Below are 27,979 nucleotides of genomic sequence, written 5' to 3'. Positions count from 1 at the left end.
AACTAAGAGAATGGTTCTGAAAAGAACCAGAGGTATTTCCTCTGGTTCTTTTCAGAACCATTCTCTTAGTTGAGAAATTATTTCTCAACTAAGAGAAAGGTTCTGAAAAGAACCAGAGGTATTTCCTCTGGTTCTTTTCAGAACCATATTCTTGGTTGAGAAATTATTCGCACATGGTGTTTCCACAAACCTTTCATTATTTAGGCCTACTGTTGTCAACAAATCCGTGTCCGACTGCCACAGTAGTTCACGTACTAGTAGCCATGATACTGCTCTCACTTTCAAGGACTTTGGACGGTTTGGCCTTGGTCCTGAATGGGAGTTCAATTTGAGTCAAGGAGATCGATGGAGCGGAGAGTACGTACTGCAGAGCACATTGATGCGGCTGTCAAGTGTAGACCCGAGGATACCAACCGTCTCAATCTCTTGTGTTAACTCTGATCACATCCGTCACCCAAATGGAGCTGGAACTATATGTGGATAGGTAGAGTTTATGATTTTTGTTCATGTAATTATATTATGTTTTAAAGTTTTAAAGTGCTGCCAAACAAAAATATATATACACATGTATATTGCATCTTGATCAGAAAATATTTTGTACGCTAGGAGTAGACTATAGGCCCATGACGTCATCACCTCCCTGGCTCGAAATTAAACAGGCAGTGTATTTTGCATGGCTGTATTATGTCTGCGATCCGCAGAGACCAAGTTAAGTCTTTATGAAAGGGCAGAAAAGTCCCAAATGTATGCCTTGTGCACGAATTCATCAAAACAATAATTAGGAGCTGATGGCCGTATGCGTGGCAAACTTACTAAGGGGTACAAAAAACCTGGAGAGGACATCCTGCAGTATGGAGGGGGACAGAATCGGGCCGGGGAGGACACTTTTACCTAGGTAATTCTGTCCCCGCGGACAGTTTTACCGGGGGACAGAATTACCGTCCACGCCGGATGCCGAAGGGCGGCTCTCTCAAGTGAAAAATTACCTTATTTGAGAACAATTACAATACACTTTGAAGTTTGAGACTATTTCAGGAACAGTACACTGTAATTTTTTTTAGTAAGGGAATTAAGATTTTTTTTTTTTTAAATTTTTAACGCAAACTTGTTTAAAAGTGCATATCAATGTGGGTAGTAAATTTTGTTCCGGGTATTTTATGTATAGGCCTATCAATTCATTGCAGTGTGAACGAAAATAGTTTCACCATTTTCTCCTCTTTCACACTGAAGGAAGGTGCCTTAAGTTTTTCTGAGCAAGCTTTAATGTCCAAGTTTTTGGTGCTGCCCTCCCCCTGCCCCAGTTTGAAAAGCGTTCCGCCGCCGCTGATCTGAAGCATGTAGTTTTATTACTGCTGAAAATTTAAGTTAAAAAAATCATACTTTTTCAGGGGAAAAGATTTGTTGTTTACAATGGCATTCACTCATGAAAAAAATGATACCGCCCCCAATGTGACGGTCACACTATGTGACGGTCACATGACAGTCGCGGCCGGGTTCATGGTCCGGTCACATCACGTGAGAGGTCACGATGCATACAGTTCAGTGCTAGTGAAAGGTGCTGCTGCCGGTGGCACCGTCATATGTTGAAACTTGAATGGAATGGGTACAAAAGCGTCATATTGTCTCCTTGCTTTTGTGAAAAGTATGACAATGTGTCCTTTCATGCTATAGCAAATAAACATGAGCAGTATTAACGAAAGCAGCAGCAGCAGTGGGAACGGTACACGGTAAGTGTGACGTTGACCAAACACGTACGTTGACGTATGACATGACAATGAGGCTGACACAGCAGTGTTCCTAGTAGCCCGACTGCGTCTGGCCGTACAGTACTATCGCAAGCTCTGTAGTACGGCCAGACGCCCGATGCTTCCACAGAGACTGAATTTTGATGGCCGCCGATGTAGCGATTTTGCTACATCTTTCGATCGCGATTATCTTTTCATCCAGGACACAAATTTCCAAAGTTAAGGTTTGTAGTCGTAGAGCAACTCATACCTTTTCGAAAAAACGTTCTTTGGTCTCAATATTTTCATCCATCTGGCCACAAGACGAATTCAGTCATCAGATTCCACAAATATCGTCCCCCATGCGATCCCCCATGCGATTTCAAAATGGCGGCCGCGCTGTAATGTATGCAATATGCAGGCGCGCCCGCGCAAACTCATGAATATGCATAATTAGTCTGTGACGTATGACCTCGTGTTTTTGGACGTGCGTGCAGCGGGGCCGTACGGTCACAGACTAATTATGCATATTCATGAGTTTGCGCGGGCGCGCCTGCATATTGCATACATTACAGCGCGGCCGCCATTTTGAAATCGCATGGGGGATCGCATGGGGGACGATATTTGTGGAATCTGATGACTGAAATTCGTCTTGTGGCCAGATGGATGAAAATATTGAGACCAAAGAACGTTTTTTTCGAAAAGGTATGAGTTGCTCTACGACTACAAACCTTAACTTTGGAAATTTGTGTCCTGGATGAAAAGATAATCGCGATCGAAAGATGTAGCAAAATCGCTACATCGGCGGCCATCAAAATTCAGTCTCTGTGGAAGCATCGGGCGTCTGGCCGTACTACAGAGCTTGCGATAGTACTGTACGGCCAGACGCAGTCGGGCTATGTTCCTAGTAGTAGTATGACTGAGTATGATCGCCGAGAACTCAGTACCCTCCGCACAACTTCAAGTGCTCCACCGATTTGGCATACTTTGGTGACTGGTACACGGTAACATTTTGTGCATACCTTCGCGAGGACAAGAGTCCCACCAAAAAACTGGTAAAGTGAGAAAGACAGTTACCCTGGATAGACATGATATGATGATAGACATAGCGTCGCAGAGCTGACAAACCGACGAATAAGCAAAAACCTTGTTTGGAGTAATTCGCGTTTGAAGTTGGACACTTCTCCGGGCGCCGTATTTTACCCTTAATGTTTCGATAAAAATACTGTTAGTATATATTCTGAATAAAATATGAAACTAAGTATCCACCAGGTCACTTATTTAATCAGAGAAGTTGTGCGATATGGTTTTATTTGATCGTAAACGCATTCGTCAGTTTGTCAAATTACATTAATCTGCAATATCCGGTTGTTCTTCACACTGTTTGTATGCTATTCGTCAGTTTGTCGGATCGCGCGTGCACGCACGCGCAATCCGACAAACTGACGAATAACATTCGTTGGTACTTTAAACGCACACCTTACATAAGATGGTTACCAGCGAAATGTTTGTATGCTATTCGTCAGTTCGTCGGATAGCGCGTGCACGCACGCGCAATCCGACAAACTGACGAATAACATTCGTTGGTACTTGGAACGCACACCTTACATAAGCTGGTTACCAGCGAAATTTCGTATTCGTCACTATGTCAAATTATGGATTTGTTTTTGTGAGTGATTCGCCACAAGGGGGGCTCTGAATCTCAAAATCCAGACAAATATTAAGAATTTTGGCATAAATACTTGAAAGAGCAACCTTCATAAAGCCTAAAAATAACAAAAAATCGAAATCGCCAAAATGGTCGATTCGCTGGTTTGTCAGCTCTGCGACGATAGATCCACACATTCATGACAAAAATGCATACTCCTAGAACTATGACTGACTATGAGGCTCCACGTAGTGGAGCCTCATAGTTCTAGGAGTAAAAAATGCACACTGTGTGTCAGTGACAGTCATTGACAGTGTGTAGTCGGAAAAATTCCGTACTGGATCACCACTTTTTTTCAATTAATTTTCAAGCGCCAAAAGTTACTCCTTTATGGTTATTCCCTCCACTTTCCGTCCTCTACTGTCACCCTCTCCTTTCCTTTATTCCAATTTATTAATCAGTCAGTTACTTCATCATGTTCATAGAGATTCGAACCTCGGACTTTTGCTTGAAACACGAGCTTCTAACCGCTAGGCCGTGCACGATCGCTGTTGCAATAATCAATCTTTGGACGTATTTGAAGTATCCATTGAAATAAACTAAAAATTCATGAGAAAATTCATGGTTGTCGATGGCATGCGTATAACGTACCACTGTCTTCCAGACACTTCAACCAGTTCTGACCGGCTGCTTCAACTCAGTTCTGCACGACTGTGCATCCAAAATGTGCTCTAAAACACATTTTTTTCCCGCATTTACAGAGCTTCCTGGATTCCTCTTAGGTGGAATCACAAGGTGAGGTGAAAATTGATGTGTTTGGCGGCAGGTAAAGTGGTGACCCAGTATGGACATTTTCCTGTGTAGTCAAAGTATGCCTATTCGGTGGAGCACTAGTATTACTACTAGTACGGTATTCTGAGTAACTTGGACCCAACTTATCGCCTTTTTAACATTCAGACTTAGCCTGGTGATAGTATAGTAGGGTCCAAGCTAATCCATATACCGAGCAATTTAACAAATTTGGTCCTTGACCCAAAAACCCAACATTGCCCAACAAAAACATCAGATTTCACCCTCAAAATGGCCTACAAATTACTAGATACGCCACCTGAGGTACAAGTAGACATCGATGATTAAGATGGTTTAACTGAAGTTTACTTACGATCCGGATGCAAAGTGAAATTTCCCGTTCAATTCTGAGAGTTCCCCTCGCGATCGTGAACACGTTAAATTTCCGACTCGTGTTAATGTTTGAACGATGCGATGTGGTCTTCATGTCCAGCGTACATTCGATGGTCCTCATATCCTGAGTGCAATTCCGTTACCGAGTGTGATGCATTGATAATGATAATGAAAAGACTGGATTATGTTTGTAAACACAAGTGCATTTCGAATGGCAAAAGGGAGGCGGGAACTAGCTTGAACTGGTTTCCGCCCATAAAAGCTGCCCTAGTTCCCGACTCCCTATTATCGTTCGAAATGTACTTGTGTTTATAAAAGTAATCCAGTCTACTCATTATCATAATTGATGTATCGCGCTCGGTAACGGAATCGCACTCAGGATATGATACAGGGACCATCGAATGTACGCTGGGCATGAAGACCACATCGCGTCGTTCAAAAATTAACGTCGGAAATTTAATGGAAATTAAGTCGGAAATTTAACATGTTCACGATTGCAAGGGGAGCTCTCGGAATTGAACAGAAAATTTCACTTTACATCCGGATCGTAAGTAAACTTCAGTACAACCATCTTAATCATCGATGTCTATTTGTACCTCAGGTGGCGTATCTAGTAATTTGTAGGCCATTTTGAGGGTGAAATCTGATGTTTTTGTTGGGCAATGTTGGGTTTTTGGGTCAAGGACAAAATTGTGTTGCTCGGCATATACGGATTAGCTTGGACCCTACTAATATCGCCAGACCATGGCCTACAATGTGCAATGGGATTGGGTTGAAATGCCATGTATCTTTATCCCAATTCAGATTTAAATCTTGGCTACGCAAAGAGGCAGATATGCAGAGGGCGGGCGCTAACGAGCACTCGCCTTTACTCCGGTATCGACTGGACAGCGCCAGTGATGACCATAATGTGGAGCGTGTGACAGAGACCAGCAGTGCGGATGTCCAGACCCGTGGGCATGCCCAACCCAAAAACCTGACCACGTTCTTTGGGGTGTTTGTACCATGTGTACTTTCTATGTTCAGCGTGATTTTGTTCTTACGAGTCGGTGAGTTAGCTCTACTAATGTTGTGCAAACCCAACCCAAAACTGAAACCGACCCGACCCGAAACCGACTTCCGGTCGGGTCGGTCTCGGTTTAGCATTTGCAAGTTTTGGGTCGGGTCGGTTAAGCCATTTTGGAAAAACCCGAAATAAACCGAAATTAACCGAAATGAACCGAAACAGAATGGAAATTCATGTGCAAATGTTTAGCCTCTACTGGCGTCAAAACGTAGACTGTTTCCCGTCCCCCTTCCTAAAAAATAAGGGGACCGGTAGCTAGCTCCCATTTAAAGCTATTAATTGGAGCTCTTCCCTGCAAGCGCAACATGATTGTTTATTTTTGAATCACTATTCAGCTTTATGCATGGATCAAACTCGAACACATGGCTTTAAAAAAACTGACTCTTGTCTTACCACAAAAAAGTACGCAAATTCGCCAGTGTCTCCATGAAGGCAACTTCATTTCAACTGCATACGTTTAGTTGCCAGAGACACTTTCACATTCAGCAAAAATCAAAGCTCATCATCTCCGAAATTGCACAATCGTTGCCTAGGCCAAAAAAAAAAATAGTTCTGCTTCCGATTACATGTCTTTCAAAAATAGGGTCGGTCGGTCGGAAATTTTTTTTTTTTTGCCATTTTTTTTATGTAGATTGAAGGGGGTATTCAATTCTATGCGAAGTTTTAGCCTGAACTATTTCTATTGCACTACGAAAGCTATACACGAAATGGCAACAAAAAGTGAATAAAACCTACCTTAATTATTGTCAATTTATTTAAGTTCGATAATTCGTAAAAGAAATTGTGGGAAATTCAGGTCGTTCGCACCATAGGCACAACGCTAGTCAAGAACGGGAGCTGGCCAAAACTCCGAAGTGTGTGATGCACTGTACATGTACATTTGTACATGTGTGGCCCGCGGCCAACGGGTCGAACATTTCAGGAAACACGCTGCATTGTATCACTCCAAATACGAGTAGTGCGATCTCAAAATGAACTCTTGAACACGGAAAATACATACACAGACAAGCTAGATCAAATCTGTGAATTAACTTGCAAAAATGTTCTTTCTCCATCGGTGTTTTCTTGGCATTTTTACGATGTCTTTCTCAGCATTTTTACGATGTCAATTTCGACCAGTTGACAGAGCACGTGCCTGCGCCTGCATAGCCATGCTAGCGCTAACATCGCATAGCCGTGCACAGACTAGTTACCGCATTTTCATAATTGGCTCCTGCGCGGCGCGGCGGGAACCAGTCGTCGCCGCATTGCGCTTATTACGCACGTGATTATAGACATCGAATTGCGAAGTAGTTGAATCGCGCAGCGAATTTGTAAAAATAACGGAGGTTTCTTTTGAAAAAATTGCGAATGTAAGTAAGAAAACAATAAATACAAGCATTTTTTGATGCAAAAGGGTTGTTGAGAGGTATTTTGTGAAGACAGACAAGACATAAGGTTTTTATTTTTATTTATTCAATCTTTTTTTTTTTTTTTTTTTTTTGAATTGCCGATAAAATTTTTAGGGTCGCAGCCTAAAAATAGGGTCGGTCTGGTAACCGGAAGCAGAACTATTCTTTTTTTTGGCCCTATTGCCATTTTGCAAAAGGCTGGTTGCGCGCAAACATTACCGTTATGATTATGGATTCTGGAGGCGGGATTCAGACCTATGCACGTCCTGCATAAAATTTGCATACAGGAAAGCCTCCTAATGTATTCAGGATTCACTGGTAGCTACCTGTCCCCATATTTGAAGTCCGAAGGACAATGGAGGGAAAGGAGGGGGTGACAAGTGCCCCCCCCCCCCCCCCCACTTTGTAAAGTGGGGATGTATCGTTTGTCCCCCCCCCCCTACTTGTTTTTGTCCCCGAAAAAAAATTGTAGTGTACATAATGATTCTATAGCTCAGAATAGCTGATTCAATGACTCCAGACTTGAAAATGATGTTTAAAAGATACATGTAATGTTTTGCTAAAAAAAGGTTTCATTGGTCAGAAATTGCCTCGGATCTTTCCACAGAGCGTCTACAATCCAAAATGTTTGGGGGCTCTTAAGCGGGCCCCAGACCCCACGCTTAGCACTCGCATTACTGCTGATCAAATTGTGTCCCCCCCCCTAACTTTTGAGAAGCGCTTGACGCCCTTGAGTACATGTAGGAGTACAACGATTGTTTCAAGGAGGGACAAACAAAACAATTACTGATCTGAGAAGTTGAGTGAAGATTGTTTATTGAGACGTAAGCTGTTGGAATTATTTACAAATTGTGTGCACTTGTGTGCACTTGAGTCCCACATCCAAGCAGTCAGCAATTGACCTATTGCCGTTTGCAAATTAGCCAAATTTTGTTTGTCTCAGATGTTATGCATTCCGCTTCCATTTTTATGTCATGTAATTGGACAATATTTCACAAGCTGCGTTGACGCCATTCTAACGCGATTCTACCGTGATAGGTCAATTATTCAGCGTCTTGTTGTTTTCATGCAGGTTACGCAGTGGGTGAGAGCGGACTGTTACAGACTCTCGTCATGTTTGCCTTGGGTTATTTCATTGTCATCCTGACTGTTTTCTCTGTCTGTGCCATCTCTACAAACGGAGCAATCGAAGGGGGCGGAGCCTACTGTATCCTTGAATAGTTACCATGTAAACCACCCCCCCCCCAAAAAAAAACCACACCAAGTCTGAACACAGACTCAAAATGAGGGGTAGTGGTGGGCCATTTTATGTGTGATCGTAGCCAGTGTGTTGATTGTCAGATCGACCTGTGATGTAGGGGTCAACCTTTGCATACCATTATGGTGATGCATTAACCCTAACAGAACTCAGCCCATCAAACCCCAACAGCATGTTTTGTTGGAATCTGTTGGGATGGGTACAGTACCCCTAAACTGACAGTTGTTTACATTGGGTTGGCACACCTCCAGAAACTAACTCAGAAATATGTGTGTGCGGTTTGCCATATGGTGTTGGAATTTGCCAGGATGGGTATGGTTCCTAGTAAATCATGCTAAGGAGTTAGTTCCCAGTAAATCATGCTAGGGAGTTAGGGTCAAGCAGTGCATACTATGTTCCCCAACCCTAACCCTAAGGATTTTGGGGAACATTGGGTATTATAGCCACGTTCCTTGAAATTGAGTTCTGCTGTGAGTAAGGGTGTTAAAGGAAGAAAATGGACGTGTAAGGCCAAAAAAAAAAGTCTCCGGTTTCTGGTATGGAGCTTGCCCCAAAAGTGGTGCGGCGACGCGGCATTTTTTTTTTTTTTTACCTGGTTTTTTTTTTTTTTGGCTTCAAATGTCGGCTGATGACTGCAAATGGTGCCCGACTAAACTTAGTGCAAATATATGGGAGTCCAGAGAGGCCACATAAAGCTTATTCTCGATCATAACCCCATCTAAAAACACGTTAAAATTGTGCAGCAGCAGGATTCCAGTCAAACCAGTGAGTTTGGCGGTTTTGAGACATCATCTTGTATTGAAAAAAAAAACTTTTTCATTTTGCCGAAGTGCATGGCTGCGGCGACGTGCGCGCATACCAGAAACCGGAGACTTTTTTTTTTGGCCTAACACGTCGCAACTCACAACGCGTTGTACGATCCATTTCACGAAACTTGCGATGTGTTGAACGCGTAGTAAGTTCCTTGACAAAAGCTTAAAACACGTCCCAAGTTACGACGTGTCTAGTGGTCATCACAAAATAAGAATAGTCTTTTTCGTAGCCAGTTATATGCCATAAACATTGCATACACAAGATTATCATACCGAGACAATGTGTGTTAAGTTGAAAATAGAAAATTCACTGAATGAATAAGCCTGGAATATTGCAGTTGAAATTTCGAAGTAGCTATACAGTCCACTGAGAGCTTGTTTCCTTTAATATTGCATCAAACGTCCGCCATTTTGTTTTACGTTTGAAAAAAAACTTTTGGAGAGGAGATCAGACTCTTTGTTGAATATCAGACAACTATTTACTGTACGCTGAATAAATACATAAAACGATCACCGAGTTGTGCTATAAATACACCTACGACACGTCGCACTTATGACGTGTTTTTGAAATAATTCGCAGGACGCATCGCAGCTGCAACGCATTGGAAGGATACGACATTTTCTCAATCATGCAACAAATTTTCCAATATTTCTGTAAATATATGTTTAGCAAAACATAACAGACATATCACACCATATAGTAACCAGATGTGAACACAACAAATCATTTTATTTTTAGTTTACAATGATATAACAGTTATTATCAATTGACATTATATTAGTAAGCAGACTTTTGACTCACTGTACCATTGTCCAGAAGCAATTGTTCATATTGTTTTGATTCCAAAGTCCACTATCTTGATCTTTGGAAGATCACACTGTCTGAAAAAAGCAAATAAACATAATGCATAACAGGAACCAGTCTGATTTCTTAATCTGTGTGCTCTAATGAAGATAACACAGGGGACAGGACTTACCTGAGTCAAATCGAAACAAAGTTCCTTGAAAACTAAGCATGATCTCCTGATTCAACAATTGGAGAGGACACACATGTCCCTTGAACAAAGACAGAATTCTTAGTGAATACTTTATTTGAATACAAGGTGAACGGTGTCTGGAACAATTTAGCTTGTGGCTGAAAGCTTTCAGCACACTACTACATTGTGTAAATTAATCCTTTTCAAGAAATGTAAAAGTGTATGGAAAATGTTTATAGTCATGTTTTATTTTATTTTGTTCCTTGGAATGTGTCAAAGCTCTGTGAAAGTAAATCTATTGTAAACTTGATAGCTAAGGATAGTAAGTTGTTAATAGCATTTGTACACTTTTACTAATTAGTTGTGGAACTTTCAAATTCTCAACGTAAATGTACATGTACATGTTTATGTACATCTGTGTGGAGACCTCCCAGTACTAGTATTCTTATTCTTTGTTATTTCTAACTTTAGTGTTTGTTCTTATTTTGTTTTAGGCACACACAAAAACATGTTACACAGGAAATTAAGGGTCATTGTAGTTTTTGACATTTCCTCTTTCATTTTGAAACTTATATTTTTGAATCTAAATTTCAAAAGAACTTTTTGTTTTGTTGTTCCTAATAATCTTTACAATTTCTTTTGGTCTGATAACATCATGGGAACGATCATGCCGAATCGTGCTAGAGAGCGCACGGAAATCCTTTAGCACACAATAGACTAATTTACTTAACATAAGTTTTAAATTGATAGACAAATTCAATCCCTGAATCTTCTGTCATTCAGCTATAGCTGAGACAAGTATTCTTTTAATACCAAGTACGTAAATAGGTTCACCAAACTTTGAAATTGAATGACATGACAATTTGGGTTTACTAAAAGCACATAGAATTCTTCTCGGACAATTTGAATATTTGACTTGGAGATGTGGAATTAAAAATAAAAACGTTTTAAAATAGCAGAGAAAATCTATAATAGTATGGAATACACTAAAATCTGGAAAACAAACATCATGAAATCCATATTCGTTGGTGAGAAATCAGTAAAGGAATTTCAACTACAGTTGTGCAGTAACTTTGCTGAGTGTATGTTGAAGAAACTACTCATGATTATGAACTGAATTCACATGGTGCACTGGGTGGGATTTGGACCAAGGCCACCAGGGGTGGAGGGTCATCTTGTGCATCGGGTCAGGTTGACTAGGCCAAGCCGACCCTAACACTATAGGTATAAACCGAATCAGAACTGAAACGGATCTGAACTTTCCTATCCAACCTGACAAAAATTCAAGCAAAAACTGACCCGAAACCGAACCGACCCGAAAACCCCCTGAATATCTGGCTTGGGCAACGTGTCTGCTTTTTGTGCCTAAACTTAGCCACATAGAATGAAAATTGTCGTCTCTCAGTAATCATACCATACAGTACGGTGAAGACTCATAGCGGTGGGCCTTCATAGACTGTTCGTGATAGACTGCAAACCACATGCCCATGCACATTCACGCGGTGGGTTGATGTTGGTCGTATCGGGCACAATAACTCTGCAATAATGTTGCACCGCATGAATTTGCGAACTGTTTCAGTTTACTTTTCACAAGTTATCTTAACCGAGCCGAGCCAACCCATAAATCGCAAAACCGAAACCAACCCGACCCGAAGTCGGTGTTTGGTTGGGTCGGTTTCGGTTTCGTGTCGGGTTTGCACAACATTAGAGGACGGCAGTGATTTCATCGGGACTTTTATTTTGGGAGTTGGACATAAAACATGGCAGCTTCAAACAAAGCTTAATGTGGGGGGGGGGACTTTTGTGTAAGGCTGGGAAGTTGTAGGCAGTGGGCATTGCATGTGGTGCTTGGGCACATTTCAAATAATGCAAAGCCAGTACACTACCGAAGTGTGCCAAGTAGTCTAGTTCACACGCAGAGTGTGGAGACAACGCTTGAACCAGAACAAACCAGCTGACTAATCGCAAACCAGTCTGACTAATCAGACTAATCTTTTCTTCCTTTTTTTAATGGCAGTAAATAATTTCGCTGTAAAAGAAATTTGTTGCGTGCAAGTCAAAATAAGAGAAAAAAGAGACTACAAGTACGGTCATTAGGCTGGGATAGTCAATGGTCATGAATGAAGAACTTTGGTACTTCTTACACCAATCTTATTTTTATTAATAACTTTTTAAAAATGATATTGTTTTAGAGAGTACAGAATCTTACTATAATTCCAGGAATCTGTGTATGTCAGTCTGTCTGTCTGTATGTCTGTATCTCCAGAACGGGCATTGTATAAAGTTGAAAATTAGCAGGTGTATTGCTCGGGACCCCAGAATGTGCAGTGTCAGGTTTGTAAGCTGTTTGGATCAACGTTTTCAAAATGCTGCAAAAAAGCAGCAATACCAAGGCCTAGACCATACAAACGTGTACAATGCACATGTACATATACATGTACATGTACATGTGCATGTATACAGACCGCGCCACGCACTGCTGCACACTTTCAACAGACACTGCACTAGACCATGACATGGGTACCGGTTAACACACCTGGAAATGGTGGTTGGCTGTATGGGCTCGACCATTTCTTGAAGAGGGAAGGTCACGTGACTGAACAGGTACTGCATTAGTTTGGGGGAAATTTGCACTTTGATTAAAAAAGTAATAAACTTAAATTCACGTAAAATGGTGATCCAAAGACTGTTGTACGTTGCAAGTTACAAATGTTTCAAAGTTGTCAAAAGAATCCTGAAGACCGTCAGAGCATACTGACTGGAATGTCGAGTTTATACCTCTGGTTCTTTTCAGAACCATTCTCTTAGTTGTGAAATTATTCGCACATGGTGTTTCCACAAACCTTTCATTATTTAGTATCTCCACCATGTAAAAGCCTCAAATCTTACAAAAGAATCCTGTCAATCTAATCCTTGAAATGAAGCATTCTTCATTGTGAACACTTATATGTCCCAATTCGTTATTTGGAAATTGTTTCTGGACCTTGTATTTTTTTTTCTTTGATGCTTTCATCACCAACTCTAGGTTGTTTCCCTTGACCATAAGTTTTCCCGCAGTTATGATCAGTCGAGCTTTGGGGCCAGAGTTTGGTGGTAGTATAGGCGTCATGTTCTTCATCGCCAATGTGTTTTCCTCTGCGTTGTACTGTATCGGCTTCGTGGAAGCAATCTCGGACAACTTCGGGACTGGAGGTATGAACTGTTATCCTGAGTTTAACAAGGCAGATATATTAGGCCAAGTAAATAATTAAACCAGTTTATCGTCTCAGTGCGAGCTTCCTTCCTGCCCACTGCTTGTAAGAGAGGCGAATGAAGTTGTGTGGGATTCTGTCCCCGTAGCTTCCACCTCTGCTGCCTTTTGCAACTTAATCTCCCCCCCCCCTCCCCCCGCCTCTGCCTTGCGGAACTGCCCTTACTAGGCATGTGACATTCTATTTAAAACTGTTGAATGATGTCGGTGTTGCTGCTTTTGCTACAGGATCTTTGCTAGTGGACCACCAAGCTGGACTCCCCATCAACGACTGGTGGCCCTTCCTCTACTCCTCCATTGTTCTCCTCTTCTGCCTCGTCGTCTGCCTCATCGGGGCCGGCATGTTCGCCCGGACCTCCTTCTTCATCTTCCTCATCGTCATGGCAACTCTCATCACGGTCTTTGTCAGTTTTTTCACCAAGAAGCCCGGCCCGATCAACTTCCCACACAACAATCATCTAAGTAACGGATCAGCCAACTACACTGGCTTCAGGTTGGATACACTGAAAAGCAACTTGTATGGTAGGTCAGAAATGGTCATCACTGCCATTTACAATCTCCACAAAATAATCCCTTGTGCCATCATTTATTCGTGTTTTTAATGCCAGTCAGTGATTGTCCAATTTAAAAAAAATAAAAATAAAGAAAGTGTCTAACTTCTTTCTTTATTTAAAATGCTGCGCTACTTCGAGTGATTTTTTAGTTTTTTGTATGTCTCTCTAATGCCATGTTTGTAAACCTTTATACTTAAATCCTTGTATGTTTTTTGCCTTTCGAATATCTTTAAATATTAATGTAAATCTGTGTTGTTTTTACTGTTTAATGAGCTGTCAACAAAATAATTTTCCTTTGTGGATAATGATAAATAATAATAATAACAAAAATATTGACATTTTCTAGGTTGGGGCGACAATTTTGTGTTATTATTGCTATAATAGGGCGACATACCTCCCCAATTCTTGAAACCGCAATTGATGAGAGCTAGGGCTAGGGTTAGGGTTAGGGCTGGGGATAGGGTAAATTTTTGTGCAGTCTGTGGAAGTATCGAACTGTTAGTAAAAATATTATAATAATGATATAATATTGGATGGCTTTGAGGTGGATACAAGAATATATTGCACGAGCTATGACAATATTGCACGAGTCGAAGACGAGTGCAATATTGTCATAGCAATATTCTCGTATCCACTGAAAACAAGCCACCCAATATTATTATTATTTATATCAGGCTAACTTGATCCACAAGAAGCACAATTCAAGACACTGTCTTCATTACATCTTTTTCGTTTACATCCAACGTTTTGAAGCTGCCACTGTAATTGTTGACAACAATGCGCGTATACCTGGCCTTCTGCGCGCGCTGCATGCGCGTGGTGTGTTCCGTGTTCGACGGTACGTGTGCGCTACGCTCTGTTGAGTGGTTGACAACTGTGACTTTCTATGCTCTTGATCAAGCGGGAACCAGCGAATATGCCCGGATGACTGCAATGATAATGTTATTGTAGTCATCCGGGAACTTTTTATGAAAGTGTACAATAGGCTGATTTATTTTTACCGCTGGAAGCCTGATATAAATAATAATAATAATGATTGTGTGTGAGCCAACAAGAAACTATAGCAGTGCGTTGCAGGAAACTTGTTGAAAATTCTGACCTGTTCATTCAATATTTTCTTTCAGGTGAACTGACGCCAGATTACACCACAGGGCTTGATGTCAATTTCCTGGTTGTCTTTGCTGTTTTGTTCAATGGTTGCACAGGCATCATGGCAGGAGCTAATATGTCAGGTAATCGTTTTGTCGATTTAACAGCCAATCATATTTCCCGTCACCGAAAGCGCAACTTTTCTAATTGAAACTGTTGAAATCAACAGTTGATCAACATTGACAGGTTTGAAATTTCGTAGACCTAACACAGGTTGAAAAAAAAAATCAATTTTCCACTTTTACATCTACACCACTTTGTGAGCTGATATTGCACCTGTATTAGTGTAGGAGATATTTAAAAAAAAATATTACACGAAGAGGCGTTTGGAGTAGAAGTTGGCAACATAGCTATTTTTACCTAATTTTGGGGTGCTGAATTACACAAACTTGCATGGGGCGTGGCCAGACCGATCGGGGTTCCTTGGACAAGCGGTGTAGCGTGAAATTAGGTTTTTATGAAATACGGACTCATTGAGTGTTTAATTGTTGGTGTAGACAGTGTTGGTTCGAAGCAGATGCAGTAGATAGGTTAGTTATAGAGAACGGGAACTGGGTCCAGAAATTTTGGAATTGCCCAAACCTGGTGTGCACTGGGCTTTAGGGAGAAGTTATAGCGCCCATCACAGTTGATTAAATTTCTTGTATAATCAGTCTGTCATCATTTTCAGGTGAACTGAAGAATCCTGGCAAGGCCATCCCCCTGGGTACTCTTGGGGCGTGTCTCTTCACTGGTCTGATATACGCCATCGTGTCATTCCTCGTCAGCGCAACCTGCTCACAGTAAGTACATAGTGACATCTACCAAAGCTCAGTAACGGGCTCCGTGCACAAGTACCCCCTCAATGGTGGTTAAAGGAGGGTTGGGGGAGACCACTGGGAAGCACATTTGAACGCATTCTTAACAATGTCTAAGAGCTGGGTGAGTCAAAAAGAAAGTGACTGAATTAGAAAAAAAAAATTTTTCAAAATTTATGACTCGCTCAATTTTATCCAAATAACATACATGGGCATCGCCAGGATTTTTCTAGGGGGGGGGGGGGGGGGGGGCTAAAGCACATTTCCCCCCAAATCCTTGCACTTTCTCTAGCATGTTCTCAATTTATCATTTTGTGACAGTGGGCAGGGTGACATTTGCCCACCCTATCCCCCATTGGCAGACCTGCGGAGGCCCATTTTTGTTAAATGTGTATTAAATTAAAGGGAAAATACAACATTTGCAAACATCAAAAAATAAAACTACCAAATCATTTTGAAATACCTTGCTGGACTGTTAGTGAATGACAGTGTAAAGCATCCTGTAAAATCATGGCACCTGGTATACTGTCATTTTCAAGAAAAGTGGTATTTTTGTATCAATTTCCAACGCTGATCGGCCGATCAGCGTTGGAAAAACTGGCTTTTTTTTCAAATACTGGCCCCAGTTGACCATCGCACTTGTTTGCAATCGATTACACACCTATGAACGTGTACAAGCCAGCTAGACTGGTTCCTTGACCTTACAATATCCCAATGTATATAAACTGCTCTGTTTCTTCTTGAATGGAGTCAGGGAACCAGACTACAGGAAAACGATTGTTTTTCTTGGTTTTTAAAGCATTTTCGAACCCAAAACCTCAAAAAAGTCAGTGTAACTATATTTGCTATATATTTCCAACCCCCCAATTCCATCCATTTCTGAAAATTACAGCAAAAGCAAATGATGTATATTCCCTTTAAAAGCAAATATGACCTAACACCTCTTTCTTTCCTTTTTTTTGTTCTCCATTTTTGTGGTTTTTTTTGGCTTGCTTTTTTTGGGGGGGGGGTCAAGCAAGCTCCCCCCTTCTGCCCCCTCGCGCTACCCATGATATGCATAAAGTACATGCTATTGCCTAGTAACTATGAACGTTTCATGTACTTTGCCTAGTCTATTCCCATGTTATTTCTATTTTAGTAATAAATCACTAAATTCAGCTGTCCACTACTGATCATTTACCGTTCTACGAACTGATGAATACCTATTAAATACAATGAAACATGGATGTTTTCCCACCTGGATGAATGAACGAAAACTAGCTTGCATAAGAAAACACACAAAATCGCCATCAATATTTCAGGGGAAAAAAGAGTTGACTTGTTCCTCATCGTCAAAGCTCAAAATCTGACTGTAAAAATAATGTTTCAGTCCTGACACAAATGATTTAAATCTCATTTGTATTTGAATGCGCGTGTGTACTATGTAATTTTCACTCAGCTGAAAAGCTTCCAATGGCATTCTGTGGACAGCTATAGAAACAGTGGACATCTATAAAAGTGGGTTCTTTTTAATAGTAAAACATGCATAACTTCGGGTAGCATGGATCAATTTCAGTAATTGGTATTTTTATATTAATGGAAGAAAATGCTCTTTTGAGACATACATCATTGGTGTATCAAATTTGATTGCTTTTTGAGGGGGAAACAAAATCATTAATCCAGGTCACCTTATTTTTGACTCACTCTGTAGAGAGCTACATGTAACCATGGATCCTCTACACAAGGCTAAATGACTTCCCCAAATTTCTGGTTAGAGGCGTGATATACAGCGTGTGTCAATAAAAACGCAGGATTAGAAACAAAAATATTAAGAATATAAACCACCCCTATTCATCATAATGTTAACGCTCTTTTCAAAGTACCTTTCCTTCTCTTCACTATGCTTTTTATCCCATCTCATTTGGACAATCCTGTCCAGAGATAGAGTACATTGAAGAAGGGTTATAAATTCCAAGCTGGTCTGATTTGTAAAATCACACATACCTAATGAAAGGTTTGAATTCAGTACAGGTGAAAGTATTTGTGGATCACAAAGAAGGACATGTGTGGCAGGATTAGGCTTACATAATCCTTTAGTCCACAATCAATGTTATTAGTCAATAATTCATGATGCTTTGAAACAATGATAGTCTAGTTATTAAATTTAAGTGATACTTATCATCAGTTGTTTCAAAGAAAGTTTTGTTCTGGTTTAATTGTCTTCAATGCATACCTGCATTGTACATAACTGGTGGTTGTGTTAAGGTCATTGAATCAGACCAATCCGCTTCAGAAGGGCTTCACAAAACTTGTCATAACTTTTGAACCAAAAGTCCAAATTCCACCAAACAAAAATCTTGTCAAAGATGAAATTATGGACAATCAAATCCTCATCAAATTAGGCACACCAGTTGCATAATTTTCTCAGAAAAAAAAATCGCTTTGAATCCTGCGTTTTTATTGACACACGCTGTAGCACTTGCGTGTCGTGCGTGAGACTTGGCGTGCGACTGCAGTCTTTCAGTGGTCAAATTTCTGTCAGGACGCCAGCTGTGGGGGTTAATGGTGCGCTTGCATTGTTATACACGCTCTATGCGTTGTTCTATGCGTGGACGCAGCATTTCACGCCCCTAGACAAACCGTTCTGTACCTTTTGTACACAAGCTCAGATGAGTCCTTTATCCTTGTGTAGAGGATCTGTGATGTAACTCACTTTGCATAATGCAACTTGCATGGCACATCCATGTTTGTGCATAATCCTAGGGAAAGCTTGAAATTAAGGCTTTCATGCTGCTTTTTGCATATGCATTTATATTTGAAACCCAAATCATAATGCACAGTCAGTAAATGAATATTTCATTTCACTCAGTGCAAACAACATGAGAATGTGCGCTCCAATTTTTTCCATTCATTCTTACGCAACTGTACCTATGCAACATTCGAGCTTGACAGCGATATTTCACTCCATCTAATTTCCTTATATTCCACAGGCATGTACATGTACATTCATTCAAAGTAAAATATATTAATATCATACGAGATCATTTCCAAATTATTTCAGAATTTTAAGATTTGACGATTATACTTCATTCTTTCATTGTGCTATTTCAGAGATTTGCTGTTGAATAACTACGGCTTTCTTCAACAAATCAACATCTTCCCCCCTGGGGTGGTGGTAGGAATTCTGGTCGTGTCCCTCTCCGCTGCTCTGACCACCCTCATAGGGGCATCCAGGGTCTTACATGCCATAGCAAAAGACGGCGTCTTTGGTAAAGCTTAAATCTCTTCTCCAAAGGCTAAATAAGATGTAGAGTTGGTCCCATTTTCAGAGACTGAGTTTTTTTCCGATTAAACTTATTGTGTGCTGTTTGTATGAACACTGTACAGGAATTATGTAGGAAGTGCTGTGTGGCCCACTTATGAGAGCCAACAAAAATGTTATTGGTAAATGACAAAGTACCATGTTAACAGGGAAAGAAAAAAAATCACACTTTGGGTGTTAAATTAATAGAAATGACCCATCTACATAGAAGAACATCCAGAGAAACACACTTAACTTTTTGTAGGACTAAACTAGAGTTGTCTTCATTTCAGTTTCCATTTTTTTTCTCAGTGCAACTTCTCTTCTCTTAAAGACAATCAGAGCTCACTGTTTTAAACCTTGATCTTCCCCAAAACCACACATACAGCTCAAAAAGATCTACACATGTGCATCTACACAGCTGAACTCTTTGTCAGTGTGTGTTTTTGTTTTGTTTTTAGGGATGATTCTTTTGCCAGTGCACAAGGGAGTGACAGCTGGTGGTAATCCCATTGTGGCAGTGCTGGTGTCCTGGTTGCTAGTCCAGGTAAGACTTAGTCTTAGGTCAAAACAGTGTGAGTCAAAAAGAAAGTGACCTGGATCAATGTTTTTTTTTTCCTCAACCTTGACCCTCCAGGGTATGTTGGCCAGAAACCCTGCCAAATGCAGCAACATGCAACATTTGTCTAAATGACAAGCCTGCTCATTGTAGCAAGATCCATCAGGTCAAAGGTCTCAAGGCCAAACTGCCTCAGAGTCTGTGGTCACTGAATGCAGCAGGATACAACTGTGGCATTGTTCAATGGGACTAGCTCTCATTGTCTCAGAATTGGCTGTTTATGCACTGGTGTCGATAGCTGAATGCAGTACTGGTGTCCTGCACCAGACTTTTCCACTTGATGCACTGTGCTGCGTCTTGCAGGCAGAGTTGTAATGACTCGAGTCACGGACTCGAGTCACATATTTTGGTGACTCGACTCGACTCGAGTCCCTAAGGGTAAATGACTCGACTCGAGTCACTGCGAGCAATTGACTCGACTCGACTCGAGTCCCTCATCAGAAGACCCGACTCGACTCGAGCGAAGGCTAATAAGACTCGAGTCCCCCCCCCCCCCAAAAGCAAAACTTTGCGAAAAGTATTTGCAATGACGTACGGTGCAAAAGTTATGCTCACTTCGCTTTGCGAATAGCAGTCACGTATAAATATACCTGTCACAGACTCCCACCTCATGGTTCTAGAAAGCACAAAATACTATCCAGGAACCAGATTTTTAAACACATTTTCTAATTCGCTGTTTCATCATTGGCTTTGGGCGATTTCTTATAAAGCTCTTGGATTCGAACGCTTGTTAAACTTATTGGCCTCCTTTTATAAATGTTGGTATATAGTGTTCAAATATTCGTGACTTGAATTGACTCGAGCTAAATATTTGACTCAACTCGACCTTTTGACCTAATGACTTGACTCGACTTGAGTCACTTCTTTAAAATGACTCGACTCGACTTGAGTCACAAAAATTAGTGACTCGTTACAACTCTGCTGGCAGGGTTAGGGTTAAAAAGCAATCAAGTTTGATTCACCAAAAAAGTATGTCTTAAAAGAGCATGTTCTTGCACTCATCTGAAACAAAAATTACTGAAATTGATCCCTGCTATAGGGAGTTATGCATGTTTTACTAAAAGAACCTCCTGTCCATGGAATGCCATTGGAAGCTAATGAGCTGAGTGAGAATAACAGATTAAACCCAAGCATTCATATACATGTACCAATGAGATATTAATCATTTGAGTCAAGACTGAAACATTGTTTCACTGTCAGATGTTGTGTTTTGAATGTGAGGAACAAGTCAATTCTTTTTCGGAAACATTGAGGGCGATTTTTGTCTGTTTTCCTTTGCAAGTTTTTGTTCATTCATGGAGGTGGGCAACCATAACGTCCTGTTGTTTTTTGTTTCATTGTATTTAATGGGTATTGATCAGTTCATAGAAGGGAAAATGATAATTGGTGGACAAATGAATTTTGTACTGAATACCCTTGAAAATGGCCAACCAAACATTGAAAATAGGTATAAATGGGACACAAAGGTGCATTTTGAAGGGTAGCATTAGAAAATAATACTAAAATAATCGCATGGGTCCATTAAGGTTGCAGACATCCAAGGGGGGGGGGGTGTTTGAATAAAACATACAAGTTGAACATTTATTAATAGAAAAAAAAAACACTTTTTTTTTACAGAGGACAGGGAATGCAACTTGAAGTAAATCAAATTAGGTTTTGCCCTTCACCGACGTACAAACACTGTATACAGTGTTTGTACGTGGGTGAAGGGCAAAACCTAATTTGATTTACATCACCCCGACGCAAAATTCCATCTTATGAACTTGATGTAATGTTAACATTTGCAAATAATTATTCCACCACTTTCAGCACATTTGCTCCTGTTTTTCCTAGCTTGTTCTGCTGATGAGATCGCTGAATGCTATTGCTCCACTGGTCACAATTTTCTTCTTGCTGTCCTACGCTGCCACAAACCTGGCTTGTATGGCCATGGATGTCGCTTCAGCTCCAAATTTTCGGTAGGTATTTCCCTGAAATCAAAGAAAAATAGTAAATCTTGTTACAGCCATGTTAAATATACAGGGTGTATAAAAAAACCCGAAACCGAGATATTATTGCTAATTGGAACAGAAGTAGGGCCCATGTGAATCAAAGGGAGATATCCTCTGTTAGGGTTGAATCTCCTCTTTAAAATGACACCCTGGTCATGTCCTTACACTCACGGTTGACTGAGCAGTGACCAATTTTATGAAAGGGTCTATTTAGAGACTTGTGCCACTTTTCATAGTGAAATATCTTTTTTTTTCCCACCTGCCTTGATTGGCAACCATAGCCTTTCACTCTGTGACAATTGACACCACAAAAACCACAATTGGTTTTTTTTTATCCACCCTGTATATATATTTGTTAATGTAATCCTTGAAATGTACCATTGTGTACCATTTAAAGGCAGAGTTCATCATTTGCAGCTATCAAAAAAGTAACTGACAAAATTATTGTTGAAAATCTTACTTGGTTTGAAAGGTAGTAATGGCACTAAACTCCCTGTGAAGTTATTCCTTCTGGCATGTTAATATTTTGAAGGCCATTTCCAACAATACCTCTAATTCGGCTGAATGAGAATGTGTCCCAGACGCTGATTTCGGGCGCAAATCAAAACATGACTCTGCAACTTTTGAATTGAAATGGAGATCCTAGAATATTGTTTTCTTGGAATATACAGCATTCACTGAGCTAAAACTTCATTAGGTTAGTTGTTCACCACCCTTCTTTAGATTTTGAGCACTTTTGTTGCTTCAGATGAGGAAAAATGCACAAATGACAAATGATGTACTCCACCTCTAACTTTATTTATAATTTTTTCATTTTTCCATTTCAACGGTCATATTTGGGTGCATTTTTGGTTTTTATGCGAATGCAAGTTTCCATATTTATACGCAAAGCTGTGATGTCATTCAAGGCAGAACTTCCGTGTTACATGCGATTAATAAGCATAAAAAGTCACTAGAATTCGGGGGGTTTGCTGTGGTTACTTTTCTGTTGTAGGTGATTCATTTTTGTATCAGAACATGACAGTAAGACAATGAGAAATCTTTTTCCACAAAAGTTTTCAATGAGCATAATATTTTGTGTTTCAATTTGAAGAGTTTGAAAACACTATAATCCGAAGACGCTGTTCCTCAAGTGTTATCTCAGCAACAGCGCCCTCAATGTCAGGAAAAGCAGGAAACATTTTATAAAAATTTAAAAGTCCATTCCACAAAAAATTCTAACCAAAAAGGCATGTCTCATAATTTGTATAAATTCCAGAGGAATAGATGTTCGAAACAAATATGCTGTGAGTGTAAAACTCATTTCATGGACCCTTAAGCATTTGTTGTTTAGAGAAAATTAGAAACCGTTAGCAAGGTATACCTTAGATGTGACGGTTTCAAGCCTGTTTCCTTCCATTTTCTTTCTTCCTCTGAATGTGATTATCATGTAGGCCGTCCTTCCGATATTTCTCCTGGCACACCTCCCTGCTTGGCATCATCTGCTGCCTGGTCATGATGTTCCTGGTCAATCCCATGTGGGGAGCCATCAGCATTGTGGTCTTCATTGTGCTCTTCCTCATCAACTCCTTCCGTATCAGTGAGTCTGAGTGGGGCTACATCACCCAGGCGCTCATATTCCACCAGGTTTGTGGCATTGGTGTAGTTGAGTACACTTCCAGGAGTATGAGTATGAGTACTTTGCCATGAGTACAAGTACGAGTACAAGTATGAGCAACCTCGTCCCCAGTGCTTACTTTATTTCCAACCGCGTTTCCAATAGTAAACCCTGGATAGGAAACTTTCTTCCTGTATCCTGATTGGATACCGCAATTGGCTAGTAATGGATTTTTATCGTGTACTTGGTGCTATATATTCACAACGTGCAGCACATGTTTTCGCGATCATTCGTCCACGCCTTCTCGAAAATACGAATTTCCTTTCCCAAGTTGCTCATATTAATATGAAATATGATACTGCATGTTGTCTCGATAAGATCGTAACAGTTTGATTTCAAAAATCGTGTTTTCGAAACTCACGCCGTGCTCGCGCTGCGACGAATTGACTCTTGTTTTTACCCCAGACACCGCATACAAAAACAAACGCTAATATGTAACGCATATCCAGGCACCAGACTGTTCCTCATTTGCATAGTGTGCAAAAATCTTGCACATGCAAATGATCCAATACCAGGGTGAGAGAGCAGGTAGTGGTGGGCGCGTACTGCTCGACACCCTGGGGACGAGGTTGAAGTATGAGTACTTTGCCTTGAGTTTGAGTACTTGAGCCATGAGTACAACTATGCGTAAGATTACTTTACCATGAGTACGAGTACCAAACCATGAGAACAGGTATGAATACCAAAAATGTACTGCATGACGAGTACAAGGACGAGTACTTCCCACTAGTAGGAGGACATTTCAATGTGTCACATACTTTCAGGGGTAGAGCATATCATTTGCAGCTATCCAAAAAGTAACTGGCAAAATTATTGTTGACATGCATACTTCGTTTAAAGATAGTAATGGCATTAAACTCCCTGTGAAATTATTCTTTTTGGCATGCTGTCATTTGAAAGAAACCAATAAGAGGATAAAAAGCATTTTTGAAAACATCCGTTAGTTTCTTATTGGGCGATCCTGCGAGTGGTGCACGCAAGCATTGTCATGGCGCACACACGCGTGCAGTTGCTATAATTCATCGGTTCAGTGCCTGACATCGCGCAACTATCAGCTGAACGAGAACATGTCTTGGACGCTGAATTCAAAACATGACTTGGCAACTTTTGAATTGAAATCGAGATCCTAGAATATTGTTTTCTCGGAATATTCAGCATTCACTGAGCTGAAACTTCATCATATTAGTTGTTAATCACCCTTCTTTAGATTTTGAGCACTTTTGTTGCTTCAAACGAAAAAAAAAATGCACAAATGACAAATGATGGACTATACATTTAAACAAATGCAGAAGCCTCCCATACAGTTGAAAACTCGAAAACAGCACAAAACTTTTCCTGCATATAGCTCTTAAAATTGTTATAATTCTTGCGCGACAAAATTTGCAAGAGTACAAGTACATTTACTTTGTCATGGGCACAAGCACAATTAGGCATATGGGTAATTCCTTTCTTGTGACTATGTATGAGTGCAGGTACATTTTCATGAGTTCAAGTATGAGTACAAGTAGTACAGCACAGGGCCCAATTTCACGGCGCTGCTTAGCATGAAAATTTGCTTAGCACAAAAATAGTTTGGCTTATAAAGCAGTAACCAGCCAAAACTCCACGTGATGTATATTGCTCGTGATCAGTATTCAGCTGTTGTTTGCTTAGCATGAAAATCACATGGAGTTTTGGCTGGTAACCTGCTTTATAAGCCAGACTATTTTTGTGCTAAGCAAATTTTTGTGCTAAGCAGTGCCGTGAAATTGGCCCCTGATTTCTGGGTTGGTTTGGGTTAGCTCAAGTTGTGTAAAATCATGACGAGTGGCAGATCCGTTGCAAACCTCGAATGTGGATACCAGAGTAGTAGAATAGTACTAGCCTTGTTATTGATTTTGTTTGTTTGAAGGTGCGTAAGTATCTTCTGCGTTTGGACGCAAGGAAGGACCACGTCAAATTCTGGCGTCCTCAGATGCTTCTCCTGGTGGCCAATCCTCGCTCATGCTGTGAATTGATTCGCTTTGTCAACGACATGAAGAAAAGTGGGCTGTACATCCTTGGTCACGTTAAAAAAGGTAAGTACACCAAGAGTCGTTGATCTGGGATAATTGGTATAATTTATCTGCAATAAGGGGAGTGTGGCCTAGTGGTAAGGTACGTGACTCATGATCAGAGGGGCAGGGGTTCAAATCCAGCCGCTGGCCGTATGTTGTGTCCTTGGGCAAGCCACTTTATCCCTACTTGCCACTCTCCACCCAGGATTAATTTCCATAAACTGCCCTGATCAGAATAATTTAGTTGTGTCATTAAATCTAGAATAACTTGGCTTTTTTAAGGTTATACACCGGTACCTGTTTAGGTCATGCATTGAGCTCATTGTCCCATTATAGCACTGATTTCATAATGAATCTCTGTGGAAATATTACAAATCTTAAGTCTTACTATTCGAAGAAGATTCAAAGAATTTCCCTTCCTCAATCTTGTAGTACAGATTTTATTGGAAAAAGGATGGCAAAAATTAAGTAGCTAGTGTTCTCCAGCTTAATGCATTTCTCCATTAACCCTAACTCTCCAGGGTATGGGCTAGAAACGCTGCCAAACGCAGCAACATGCAACATTTGTCTAAGTGAGAAGCCTGCCCAGTGCAGCAAGATCCATCAAGTCAATAGTCTCAAGGCCAAACTGCCTCAGAGTCTGTTGTAGCCGAAAGCAGCAGGATACAACTGTGGCATTGTTCAATGGGACTAGCTCTCAGTGTCTCAGAAGTGGCCGGTTTATGCACTGGTGTTGGTAGCTGAATGCACCAAAGGGCACCAGACTTTCCCACCGGACGCACTGTGTTGTGGCTGGCGAGGTTAGGGTTAACCAAACTGACATATTGATTTTTAACATGCTCCTTAGGAAACCTTGATGAGTCGTATGCAGATCCTGTGCAGAAAGAGTACCCGGCCTGGATTGTCCTGGTGGAAAAACTCAAAGTCAAAGCCTTCACTGAGCTGACGTTGGCGTCCACCATACGAGAGGGAGTCCAGCATCTCATTAGGATATCGGGACTCGGAGGTAAGTATTAATGGCTTTTTTATCCCCTTGGCTTTCAAGCCAGACAGGGGGATATTGCGATATTGTGTGTGTGCTCCATTTCACTGTAAAGTTCAGTCATCAATCTCAACCAAACTTGAAAGGAGGTCTGTGGAGAGAAGGCCGACGTCAAAAGAATCCTTTCCAATGTGGATATTTATGAGGTCTCTGGAGAGATATCAATGATTCTAACATATGTTAGTCCGGTGTCTCACCGAAAGTCTCCATTCAACCCAAACTCCCCATTCAACTGAGAACTGATACCCGTAACTGCCTGTACATGTACATGTATACAAACTGCCAGGATGCCAGGGGGATCGCGGAAGTTTTACTTGCAGTATTTTTTTTCAATAGAGGCACAATCAGAAAAATAAGACAATTTTTATATTTCTCAAGGATCTTAGAGTTCTTTTTCCTGCATAAAATTTTATTGTTTTTCCCCAAAATTTATATACCAAAGCTGTCTTTGTTCTGCAGTCTTTGATTCAAGTTCTCACTAAGTCTCCTGGATGTTTTTTTTCTTTTTTTCAAAAGGGATGAAACCAAACACAGTTATCCTTGGTTTCCATGACAACGCCCCCTCCAAAGACTCCTTCGAGAAATGCCGTGTGTGGGGTCAAAGCCCTTCCTTCGGGATAACCGAGGATTCTGGGATTGATGAGGAAAGTGGACTGCTCATGAATGCGTTTGATCCGGTGCGGCCGTCCAACAGCGCAAACCGTCTGAGCGTGGAGGAATACGTCATGATCATCAACGACAGTATCCGGCTTAGGAAGAACGTCTGCCTGACCCGCCACTTCAGCAAGTTTGACCGTGATGCCCTCGCAGCGAGCAAGGAGCCTGGTTTTGTAGATGTCTGGCCCATCAACTTCTTCAAGCCGGAGACAAGCGGTTACCTAGACACAGCCTGCATCTTCCTCCTGCAGCTGGCCTGTGTGCTCCACATGGTGCGTGTCTGGCGTAAGCACACCCTCCTCCGTGTCTTCCTGTGCACCAGTGAGGACGAGGAGCCTGCTGTGGTCCAGCATCGACGAGAGAAGCTGGAGGGTTTCTTGAACGACGTCCGCATCAAGGCCCAGATCGTTACAGTAGGCAAGCAGAACGTCAACCGGCTAGCTGTCATGAGGGAGGACTCCGTGCCGAGTACCGACCACGGTCATGCAAGGCTGGTCTACTCCCAGGTATCCAGCAGCTACATACAAGGAGTCAACGACATGATCAAGGAGCAGTCTACCAAGACAGTAGTCACCTTTTGCTATCTTCCTCTGCCACCAACAGATAGTTCACAGCAGCCTGATTACATTAGGCATCTTGATGCACTTACCGCAGACCTACCCCCAACTGTGCTTGTTCATGGGATACAAGAAGTGGCCTGCACAGCTCTATAAACGATCACATGTAGTGCCTCTTTGTTTTAAATCCTCATAGTAACTGATAAAGTAGATTTTTGCCTGTGTAGAAGATCTCATTAAAGGGAAAATACAACATTTGCAAACATCAAAAAATAAAACTACCAAATCATTTTGAAATACCTTGCTGGACTGTTAGTGAATGACAGTGTAAA

The 27,979-nt window shown here is 41.0% G+C and overlaps 1 protein-coding gene across 3 annotated transcripts; it reads left to right on the top strand.

The window, feature by feature from the left end:
- The first annotated feature begins 308 nt into the window (after nt 1–308).
- LOC119731703 (solute carrier family 12 member 9-like) lies at nt 309–27,979 on the top strand. Of its 3 annotated transcripts, none has more exons than XM_038204920.1 (14): nt 309–484; nt 5,359–5,603; nt 8,084–8,218; nt 13,116–13,250; nt 13,537–13,830; nt 14,987–15,094; nt 15,682–15,793; nt 18,899–19,056; nt 19,550–19,635; nt 21,541–21,665; nt 23,132–23,324; nt 25,247–25,412; nt 26,239–26,397; nt 26,950–27,979. In XM_038204920.1, exons 1-14 carry the CDS (start codon nt 459–461, stop codon nt 27,801–27,803), a joined length of 2,796 nt encoding a protein of 931 aa, XP_038060848.1. In that variant the 5' UTR covers nt 309–458; the 3' UTR covers nt 27,804–27,979. The 3 variants fall into 3 exon arrangements, with proteins under 3 accessions (XP_038060848.1, XP_038060847.1, XP_038060849.1); XM_038204919.1 differs by lacking the exon at nt 309–484 and adding an exon at nt 1,504–1,727; XM_038204921.1 differs by lacking the exon at nt 309–484 and adding an exon at nt 2,611–2,779.

The sequence above is a fragment of the Patiria miniata genome, unplaced genomic scaffold (genome assembly GCF_015706575.1).
Source record: "Patiria miniata isolate m_02_andy unplaced genomic scaffold, ASM1570657v1 HiC_scaffold_24, whole genome shotgun sequence".
Classification (NCBI taxonomy): domain Eukaryota; kingdom Metazoa; phylum Echinodermata; class Asteroidea; order Valvatida; family Asterinidae; genus Patiria; species Patiria miniata.
The sequence above is the reverse complement of the archived record's forward strand: the minus strand, read 5'-3'. Positions and strand labels throughout refer to the sequence as shown.

Bases quoted from the DNA above. Each gene is read 5' to 3' on its own strand.
- LOC119731703 (XM_038204919.1), top strand. From the start codon at position 1,681: ATGAGCAGTATTAACGAAAGCAGCAGCAGCAGTGGGAACGGTACACG. The intron at 15,095-15,681 runs GTAATCGTTTTG...CATCATTTTCAG, and splicing joins GGCAGGAGCTAATATGTCAG to GTGAACTGAAGAATCCTGGC. The intron at 19,636-21,540 runs GTAAGACTTAGT...TGTTTTTCCTAG, and splicing joins TGTCCTGGTTGCTAGTCCAG to CTTGTTCTGCTGATGAGATC.